This window comes from Symphalangus syndactylus, chromosome 12 (genome assembly GCF_028878055.3).
Source record: "Symphalangus syndactylus isolate Jambi chromosome 12, NHGRI_mSymSyn1-v2.1_pri, whole genome shotgun sequence".
In the NCBI taxonomy this organism is placed as follows: Eukaryota; Metazoa; Chordata; class Mammalia; order Primates; family Hylobatidae; genus Symphalangus; species Symphalangus syndactylus.
The window spans coordinates 62,286,089-62,296,746 of NC_072441.2; the positions used below are offsets into that span (position 1 = coordinate 62,286,089).

The 10,658-nt window shown below is 41.4% G+C and overlaps 1 protein-coding gene across 1 annotated transcript; it reads left to right on the forward strand.

Moving 5' to 3' along the window:
* The first annotated feature begins 5,998 nt into the window (after positions 1 to 5,998).
* LOC134734644 (large ribosomal subunit protein uL30-like) lies at positions 5,999 to 6,640 on the forward strand. Its single transcript, XM_063628014.1, has one exon. It carries the CDS (start codon positions 6,031 to 6,033, stop codon positions 6,637 to 6,639), a length of 609 nt encoding a protein of 202 aa, XP_063484084.1. The 5' UTR covers positions 5,999 to 6,030; the 3' UTR covers position 6,640.
* Positions 6,641 to 10,658: the final 4,018 nt, after the last annotated feature.

Sequence of the window (10,658 nt, forward strand, 5' to 3'; positions counted from 1 at the left end):
TCCAGGGCGCAGGGGAGACCTGGACTGGCACTTGCACTTAGGGATGACCTGCACCTTCAGATGAACAGCAGGAAAAAGGACTCTTTTCCACCTCTCCTGGTTTGAGGTGGAGTTGGGCCCCCTGTCTGAGTAGGGTGAGGTGGCTGGCAGAGAGCTGGATGCCCCTTCCAATGGCTGGCCAAAGCTAGCAGAGGCAGGATTGCTCTCAAAGGAATTAGGTAAAAGGCCCGCAGCCAAGTGTGAGATCAAATCTCAGAAAATATCAGTACTGGGCTGGGCATGGTGGTACCGTGCCCAGTCTTAGCTGGACAGTTTTAAACTTTCTTTTCTCTGGGCTTTTTTTTTTGAGAAAACAAGAAAAGATTGGTTACTCTAATTAAATATAATAGAGTAGATGGTTAATTGTACTGGATACACTAATGCAGAGAGATACAGGTATGTGTACAGAATAAGGTACGATTTTCTGTTTATTTAGAAAAGTTACTACAGTTTATTCAAAATACATTTAATATACACATATTTTATTCAATTATATTTTAAAGCTATAGTTAAAAGCTTTAAAGTAATTTTTGCTATTGAGTTGTGGGAGTTCTATCTGTATTTTGGATATTAGTTAACCTCTTCTCAGATATGTGGTTTGCGAATATTTTCTCCGATTCCATAGACTGCCTTTTCACTGTTGTTTCTTTTGCTGTACAGAAGGTTTTTAGTTTGATGTGGTTCTATTCGTCTATTTTTGCTTTTGTTGCCTGTGCTTTTGATATCATATACAAGAAATCATCGCTTAGACCAATGTCATGAAGACTTTCTCCTATGTTTTCTTCTAGGAGTCTTATAGGTTTAGGTGTTATATTTAAATCTTTAATCCATTGTGAGCTCATTTTTGAGTATGGTGTAAGACAGGGGTCCAATTTTATTCTTTTGTATGTACATATTCAGTTTTCCCAAAACCATTTGTTAAAGAGGCCATCCTTTGTCCATTGTGTATTCTTGGCACCCTGTTGAAGATCAGTTGATTATATACACTTAGGTTATTTCTGGGCTCTCTGTTCTGTTCCATTGGTCCTTGTGTCTGTTTATATGACAGTACCATACTGTTTTAATTACTATAGCTTTGTAATATATTTTGGAATCAGGAAGTTGATGCCTCCAGCTTCGTTCTTCTTTCTCAAGATTGTGTTGGTTATTTGGGATCTTTTGTGGTTCCATATGAATTTTAGAATTATTTTTTCCTATTTCTGTAAAAAAATGCCATTAGAGGCTGGGTGCAGTGGCTCATTCCCAGCACTTTGGGAAGCCAAGATGGGTGGATCACCTGAGATCAGGAGTTCAAGACCAGCCTGGCCAACATGGTGAAACCCCATCTCTACTAAAAATACAAAAATTAGGCAGGCATGGTGGTGGGTGCCTGTAATCCCAGCTACTCGGGAGGCTGAGGCAGGAGAACCGCTTGAACCCAGGAGGCAGAGGTTGCAGTGAGCTGAGATTACACCACTGCACTCCAGCCTGGGCAACAGAGTGAGACTCTGTCTCAAAAGAAAATTCCATTAGATTTTGATAGGGATTACATTGAATCTGTAGATCAAAGCAGCATGAACATTTAAACATTATTAGATCTTTCAATCTATAAACATGGGATGTTTTTCCATTTACTTGTGTCTTCTTTGATTTCTTTCATCAATGTTATGTAGTTTTCTTTGATTTCTTTCATCAGTGTTATGTACAAGTCTTTCATCTCCTTGGTTGAGTTTATTCCTAAGTATTTTACTCTTCTTGGTGCTATTGCAAATGGGATTGTTTTTTGTAATTTTCTTTTGGACACTTTGTTGTTAGTATACCAAAATATAACTAACTTTTGTATGTTGATCTTGTATCCTGCAACTTTATGGAATTTGTTTATTCGTTCTAACAGTTTTTTTGTGTGTGTGGAGTCTTTAGGGTTTTCTACATATAAGATTATGTCACCTGCAAACACAGATAGTGTTACTTAATCATTTCCAATTTGTATGACTTTTAAATTTCTTTTCCTTGCCTAATTGCTCTGTTAGGACTTCCAGTACTATGTTGACTAGAAGTGGCAAGAGCAGGTATCCTTTGCCTTGTTCCTGATCTTACAGACAAAGCTTTCAGTTTTTCATTGTTGAGTATAATGTTAGCTGTGAGCTTGTCATATATGGTCTTTATTTTGTCAAGGCAAATTCCTTTTATACCTAGTTTGTTGAGAGTTTTTACTATGAAAAGACGTTGAATTTTGTCAAATGCTTTTTCTGCATCTATTGAGATGATCATTTGATGTTTATCCTTCATTTTGTTAACGTGGTGTGTCACATTAATTGTTTTACATATGATGAGCCATCCTTGCAAAGGACTTGAATAGACATTTCTCAAAAGAAAGCATACAAATGGCCAAAAGGTATATGAAAAGATGCTCAGCATCACTAATTGTAAGAGAAATGCAAATCAAAACCACAATGAAATATCACTTCATACCTGTTAGAGTGGCTATTGTTAAAAAAAAAAAAAAAAAGGTAAACAAAGTGAAACAAACTCCCAACTGGTAACAAGTGCTGTTGAGGAGAAATTGGAACTCTTGTACACGATTGGTGGGAATGTAAAATTGTGCAGCCACTATGGAAAACAATACAGAGGTTCATAAAAGAATTAAAAATAGAACTACCAAATGATCTAGCAATCCCACTTCTGAGTATATATCCAAAAGAACTGAAGGATCTCAAAGAGATATTAGCAGTCCTTTGTTCATTGTAGCATCATTCACAATATCCAAGACATGAAAATGACCTAACTATTCATCAACAGATGAATGAATAAAGAAAATTTGGTATGTACATTCAGTGAAATACTAATCAGTCTTGAAAAGAAGGAAATTCTGCAATATATAACACTATGGATGAACCTGGAGGACATTATGCTAAGTGAAATTAGCTCGTCACAGAAGAACAAATACTGCATGATTCCACTGACATGGGGTATCCAAAATAGGCCAACTCATAGAAACAAAGTAGAATGACGGTTTTCAGGGGAATGGGAGAGGAGGAAATTAAAACCAATCCAATTGTCCATAGACAGTTTTTTTTTTTTTTTTTTTTTTTTTTTTTTTTTTTTTGAGACGGAGTCTCGCTCTGTCGCCCAGGCTGGAGTGCAGCGGCGTGATCTCGGCTCACTGCAAGCTCCGCCTCCTGGGTTAACGCCATTCTCCTGCCCCAGCCTCCCAAGTAGCTGGGACTACAGCCCCCCGCCACCACGCCCGGCTAATTTTTCGTGCTTTTAGTAGAGACGGGGTTTCACCGTGTTAGCCAGGATGGTCTCGATCTCCTGACCTCGTGATCCGCCCGCCTCGGCCTCCCAAAGTGCTGGGATTACAGGCGTTAGCCACCGCGCCCGGCCATAGGCAGTTTTTTAAAAATAAACTTAAAGCTTGAAACTCACCAGATCCAGACAAATACCAGGCCTCTCAAAAGGTATCAAAGAACGGAAACTCACCAGATCATCACATCCAGGCAATGAGATGCCAGGCCCCTCATTCATCATGATTGCCTCCTTAGCCCTCCAGAATTCCTGTTTTCCCATACATAGTTACATTTTTTCTCTGCTATATAAACCCCTAATTTTAGCCAGTCAGGGAGATGGATTTGAGACTGATCTCTCATCTCCCCTACTGCAGCACTCTATTAAAGCCTTCTTCCTTGGCAGTAATCATCTCAGTTGTTGGCTATCTGTGCAGCAAACAGCAGGACTCAGACTGAATCCCTGGTGTTTCAGTAACAAAACGGAGAGTTACTATTCAAGAGGTATAAAGTTTCAGTTATACAAGATAAATATATTCTAGATATCTGCTATACAACACTGTGCTCATAGTTAACAATACTGCGTACTTGTGTACTTAAAAATTTGTTAAGAGAGTATGAGGCAGGAGAATAGGGTCTGAGACAGGGACCCTAAGGCTGATTCACACTGACTTTCTAGAACTAAATCGAAAGGAAAATCCCAACTTTCCACGCCTAAGTAACAAAAGGACCAGAAGTTACTCCGTTTGCAAACCCCCTGCTTTTCTGCTCTGCAGATGGAAAATGGACAGTTCCTCTGATTGGTTGCTTTCTGCAGCCAATCAGATATTTGCATAGAAGTGTAACTTTGTAACTTCACTTCAGCCTCTGATTGTGGACCACTATTCATTTGCATGGGGTGAACACCAAGTGGCCAATGGCAAACTTCTAGGAGGTATTTGGACCCCAGAAGATTCTGAATCCGGGCTCTTGAGCCCCTATGCTTGGCCTGCTCCCACCCTGTGGAGTGTACTTTCATTTTCAATAAATGAAAATTTGTTTGCTCCTTGCCTTGTTTGTGCATTCTGTCCAGTTCTTTGTTCAAAATGCCAAGAACCTGAACACCCTCCACTGGTAACAAGCAGATCTCATTTTAAGTGTTTTTATTACAACTTAAAAAAAAAAAGCTTTAATTTGTTACCTATTTGTATATTTATATATCTGTGTATGCCTAAATGCATACAAATAAAGGAATATTAATAGAGCCTTTATTATAATCAATTACAAAATTATGTACCAAAGGTGTAAAATGACTCAGTTGTTTTACACCCAGATTACTAGAGGTTCTTTTTTTCACCAAATTATTCTGTTAACTCTCAGTGTTTTTCACATGCTCTTAAAACATCTTGTTAGAAATTCCCTTGGATAGCCCTGACCTGATTTTATTTGTTCATATTTTAAAATGCTATCACAGACCTAAATTCACCCTTAAAGTAGAGACCACTCCAGAAATTAAATCAGCTCCAATGACTGAAATAATTGCCCGCATGTGGGTCTGCTGGCTGCTAAAGTGTAAAAGAGTAAGCATCTACACTAATGGCAGATGCACTTTTGGGGAGTCTGTGAATTGGGAATGCTTTGGAAATGAAGAGTTTTCTAACCTCCACAAAAACCTGCAAAAATTGGATGATGGATTAAAAATAAAACTTTCAGCTGCTTTGCTGTTACCTGAGGAAATAGCTGTAATAAAAGTAGACCACCATTCAATGCACAAAGACCCAGAATTTCTAGTAATACTTTTTAGCTGGCCACCATGCTAACCCAAGTAGCATCACCAAGATCAATGCCCCTGCAAATCACACAGAAAAGAGGGGTATTGGAGGATTCAAAGAGGCCATTTTTAACTGTCAGAGACAAACCCCTGATTCCCAAAAGTAGAAAAGGGAAAAAATCTGGAAGTGGGAAAAGTTTGGATGTTCATGGCAAAAGAGATTATTTGATGCTCTCAGGATAGCTGACACATAATGCCAAATGATTTAAAGTGGAATTTCAGAAAAATGCTTTGTGATATTACTCATAATAGCAGGGATAAATTGGCAACAATACTAAACCAACATTGGTGGGGGTAATTTTAGAGGTATTTCCAAGGATATTTAAAAAACTTGTCCTACTGCCAACAATGCGATCCTAGTAAATGCAAAAGTGGGATATGAAGAAGAACTAAGATTTCGAGGGCCCTTCAGACCTCCAATCACTTTATACAAATGCCTCCTGCAATGGACTATAAATATGTTCTGATTATTATTTTTTTTTCTCCTTCAAGATGGATTAAAGCTTTTCCTTGCTGGAGAGTTATGGCTGTTATAACTGTGGCAAAAATTTCTGTTTGATTTTGTTTTCCAACTTGGGAATTTCCACTTATTTCTCGAATAATGACAATGACACTCATTTTACTGGTATTGTTATTAAGGAACTCTTTAAAGTTTGCCTTTTACCCAAAAACTTTACTGTCCTTATCTTCCACGGTCCTCAGGAGAAACAGACAGAACTAATGAAATTTGACAGCTAAGATGAACAAAGCTCCCTTAAACTCCAATGGTCTAAAATCTTCTCTTTTCCGGCTGGAACCATGGAAGGTGTTGAAGAGAAGAAGAAGGTTCCTGCTGTGGCAGAAACCCTTCAGAAAAAGAAAAGGAATTTTGCAGAGCTGAAGATCAAGGGCCTGAGAAATAAGTTTGCCTAAAAGATGCTTCAAAAGGCAAGGAGGAAGCTTATCTGTGAAAAAGCAAATAGGCAGATGTATAGAACTGAAATTCGAATAGCGAGGGGGGCAAGAAAAGCTGGTAACTTCTATGTACGTGCAGAACCCAAATTGGCATTTGTCATCAGGATCAGAGATATCAATGGTGTGAACCCAAAGATCCAAAAGGTGTTGCAGCTTCTTCCCCTTTGTCAAATCTTCAACGGAACCTTTGTGAAGTTTAACAAGGCTTCAGTTAACATGCTGAGGATTGTAGAGCCATATATTGCATGGGGGTACCCAAATCTGAAGTCAGTAAATGAACTAGTCTACAAGCATGGTTATGGCAAAATTAATAAGAAGAGAATTGCTTTGACAGACAATGCTTTGATTGCTCGATCTCTTGGTAAATATGGCATCATCTGCTTGGAGGATCTGATTCATGGGATCTATACTGTTGGAAAACTCTGCAAAGAAACAAATAACTTCCTGTGGCCCTTCAAATTATCTTCTCCACAAGGTGGAATGAAGAAAAAGGCCACCCATTTTATAGAAGGTGGAGATGCTGGCAACAGGGAGGACCAGATCAATAGGCTTATTAGAAGAATGAACTAAGGTGTCTTCCATGATTATTCTTCTAAGCTGTTCAGTTAATAAACAGTACCTGCTGCTCTCAAGTTGAAAACATAAAAATAAAATAAAATCGGCCGGGCGCGGTGGCTCACGCTTGTAATCCCAGCACTTTGGGAGGCCGAGGCGGGCGGATCACGAGGTCAGGAGATCGAGACCATGGTGAAACCCCGTCTCTACTAAAAATACAAAAAAAATTAGCCGGGCGTGGTGGCGGGCGCCTGTAGTCCCAGCTACTCGGAGAGGCTGAGGCAGGAGAATGGCGTGAACCCGGGAGGCGGAGCTTGCAGTGAGCCGAGATTGCTCCACTGCACTCCAGCCTGGGCGACAAAGCGAGACTCTGTCTCAAAAATAAATAAATAAATAAAATAAAATAAAATAAAATCTTACCTCTAGCTTCAGTGTGTATAAGATCAGCCCCTTCAGGAACCCACAGGTTACCTCCTTGTGAATTAATACGAGGCCAAGCTGGGTGTGGTGGCTCATGTCTATAGTCTTAGCTATTCAGGAGGCTGAGGTGGGAGATTGCTTGACGCCAAGAGTTTGAGGCTGTAGTGCACTATGATTGCACCTGTGAATAGCTACTGCACTCCAGCCTGGGCAACATAGTAACACCCTGTCTCTAAAAAAAAGAAAAAGAAAAATGGCCTGTCCATGTATTTGAAAATTTCACCACCAATCTTTGATTTGGGCCTATTACAATTATGATGAAACATGATTAAGAATTGCAAGGGCATCATAGAATACCTTCAGCTTTATCATCAACATATATGATCTGCATTTCCAAACCACTCACCTATGATTCACAACAAGAGATTTAGTGTTCTGGAAAAGACCTGAGATTAACTGCCTTTGATCCTCGAGGAAATGGACCTTATCAGAGACTTAACAACTGACCCAGCAGTAATACTCCAAAGTATGGATCCTTAGGTTAATTATTTCCTAACTCAAAAGACATACAATATTTCCTCCTGACTCTTGGACACCGATTCCACTGGAAATCTTAAACTGAGATTCTTAGGTATGCTCCAGAAGATGCTGACTTCAGAGGTGGATAGCTTCTGCCCAGCACTTTGGATAAGGATTAACATTCTGACTCAACACCCCTTCCTGGCTATTACTCTACTTTGAAGCCATCTAAAATATTAATGTTAGTTTCCTTATTTTCATCCTATTACTTTTTTTTTTTTTTTTTTAAAGCCAGGATCTCACTCTGTTGCTCAGGCTACAGTGCAGTGGCACAATCATAGCTCACTGTAGCCTCAGACTGCTGGGCTCTAGTGATCCTCCCACCTCAGTTTCCCGAGTACCTGGTATGACGGGCACAAGCCACTGTACCTGGCCCTCATCCTGTTACTTCTGACCTCTTATGTTCTCTATCTACTACTTAATAGAAAACAAAATTTTCTTATACTTTTTTTTCCCAGACCATTGCTGCCACTTGGAATCTAACAACCCTGCTGACAAAAATTTCCAGCTGTCCTTTTAAAAACTTCACAAGGCAATCTCCCTTTAACTGGCTCTTTATGGTAATTATGTTTCACTCACATCATTCGTCCCAACCTTCAGTCTTGCAACAATTGTGCTTGGACTTCATGCCAACAAATTGCTTCTGCTGAGGCCATTACAAGGCCAATCAATCAGGACTAATATTGGGTCTATTCTGGCTACCATGGTTGTTTGCTTTCTTCAGAGACATCTGAGCCTGCTTTGCAGAAACTATTTAATTCCACTCAAGGAATCTGTCCATCTTGAGGAACACAAAAGTGACTCATTCCTATTGTAATAAATGATACTTAATACCAGTATAATCAGTGCTCCACTAAAATCCTGTTTCTTACATGACATCAGGCTCATTCTGTCCACTGCATAGTAACTTACCCTGTGATTCCAATGAATTATTAGAGATTACCAGATATTTAAAACTACCATCCCACCAGGAAATCATGTTTTCTTAAAAAAGATATCCAGAAGCGCCCAGGCGCGTTGGCTCACGCCTGTAATCCCAGCACTTTGGGAGGCCGAGGGGGGCAGATCACCTGAGGTCGGAGTTCGAGACCAGCCTGACCAACATGGAGAAACCCCGTCTCTACTAAAAATACAAAATTAGCCGGGCATGGTGGCGCATGCCTGTAATCTCAGCTACTCGGGAGGCTGAGGCAGGAGAATTGCTTGAACCCGGGAGGCGGAGGTTGTGGTGAGCCGAGATCGCACCATTGCACTCCAGCCTGGGCAACAAGAGCGAAACTCCCTCTCAAAAAAAAAAAGATACCGAGAAGCTTCTAAAATGACGAAAGCACAGATAATCCTGTAGACCATCCAGGAAGGATAACTGATTTCTCTCATGCAAGATGCAATTCCCATAGTAGGAATAAAACAAGATACATGCAGCAAAATTTGACAGAATTGAAGGGAGAAATAGACAGTTCTACATTAACAATGGGAGGCTTTAAAACTCCTCTTTCAATTATGGAGAGGCTGAGACAGAAGGTAAGTAAGGAAATGCAGAATGTGAACACACAATGAACCGGTTAGAACTCACAGACATGCAGAAAATGACCTGCCAACAGCGTGCACATTCTTCCCCAGGGCACCACTTCCGCCTCCCTCATCCCCGCTGCTCCCGATCCCTGTCCACAGACCCACTTCCCGCGCTGGTATGATCCTCGTGGCCACTGTGGCCCCTACTTTGGAGATCCTGCTGGTCCAGTCCTTCCCGCCTTCCGCAGAGCTGTACTCCTGCTTCTGAAGAAGCCACCTGGGGCCTGGGCCCCGTCTTCCTGGCTCCTCAGAGTCCTTGCAACAGCAGGCACTGCTTCTCTCTCCTGCACTCAACCCCTCTCCCACTCCACTGCCTCCCAGTGTGCAAATACACTAAGAAGTGTCCCGTATTTTCAAAATCTCTCCCCTGTAGTTCCCACCTGACTTCTAGTCGTAGGTGGCCAAAGTACAGTGTCTTTGAAGGATTGTTTTATTCCCAGTGCCTGGAATATGGTAGGATCTCAACAACCGTTGTTTCAATAAAGGAATGACCAAATGGGTGAATACTAATGTAACAATATCAGTTCTGTTTCTTTCATAATTGTTATTCTCATGAGTGTTAGCTTTCTTAAAAAGTCATTTTCACAATTGGACCTAGACATTTTATCTTTCCCAGCTCAAGATGGATAAACTAAGAATGACAGGCCAGGCACCGTGGCTCATGCCTGTAATCCCAGCACTTTGGGAGGCGGAGGCGGATGGATCACTTGAGACCAGGAGTTCAAGACCAGTCTGGTCAACACGGTGAAACCCCATCTCTACAGAAAATACAAAAAAGTTAGCAAGGCATCGTGGCGCTCGCCTGTAATTCCAGCTGCTCGGGAGGCTGAGGCAGGAGAATCGCTTGAGCCCGGGAGGCGGAGGTTGCAATGAGCTGAGATCGCACTACTGCACTCCAGCCTGGGCAACAGAGCGAGTCTCCATTCCAAAAAAAAAAAAGAAAGGCTCAGAATGACAAATTCTTAATGTCTTAATGTATAATGAGAAGTATAACTATTCAGAAGTCCAAGCACTTGTGTGTGCATGGTGCTATCGCCTTCCTGTAGGCAAACCTACATGGGAATCCACCTTGACACACAGGCCACTTCCTGAGCCTGGACCCAGTCTCAGAGCTGGGGAACTGGCCCAGTGCAAAAGGGTCGGGAGCATCTGCAACAGAGACTGAGCTCTACCAGCTTCGGTGACATTGCCTCCATTCACGCTCCCCAACTCAGCAGAGAGAGCACACCATCAGACTTCTAAGACTTAGCAGCCAAGAAGTGTTGAATTAAACTCTCTGAGACCTCTCTTTGGTCTGACCCTGGCAGCTCGAATTAAACTCTCTGAGACCTCTCTTTGGTCTGACCCTGGCAGCCTCAGTCTCCCACAGCCTGTGGGAACTCGGCAGCCGAGAGGCAGAAGGCTGGGCGAAGTCCGGAGAAGAAGGAGCGGGGGAAGAACTTTTCTCTTAGGATCTGGCTTGA

Bases quoted from the DNA above. Each gene is read 5' to 3' on its own strand.
- LOC134734644 (XM_063628014.1), top strand. From the start codon at position 6,031: ATGCTTCAAAAGGCAAGGAGGAAGCTTATCTGTGAAAAAGCAAATAGG.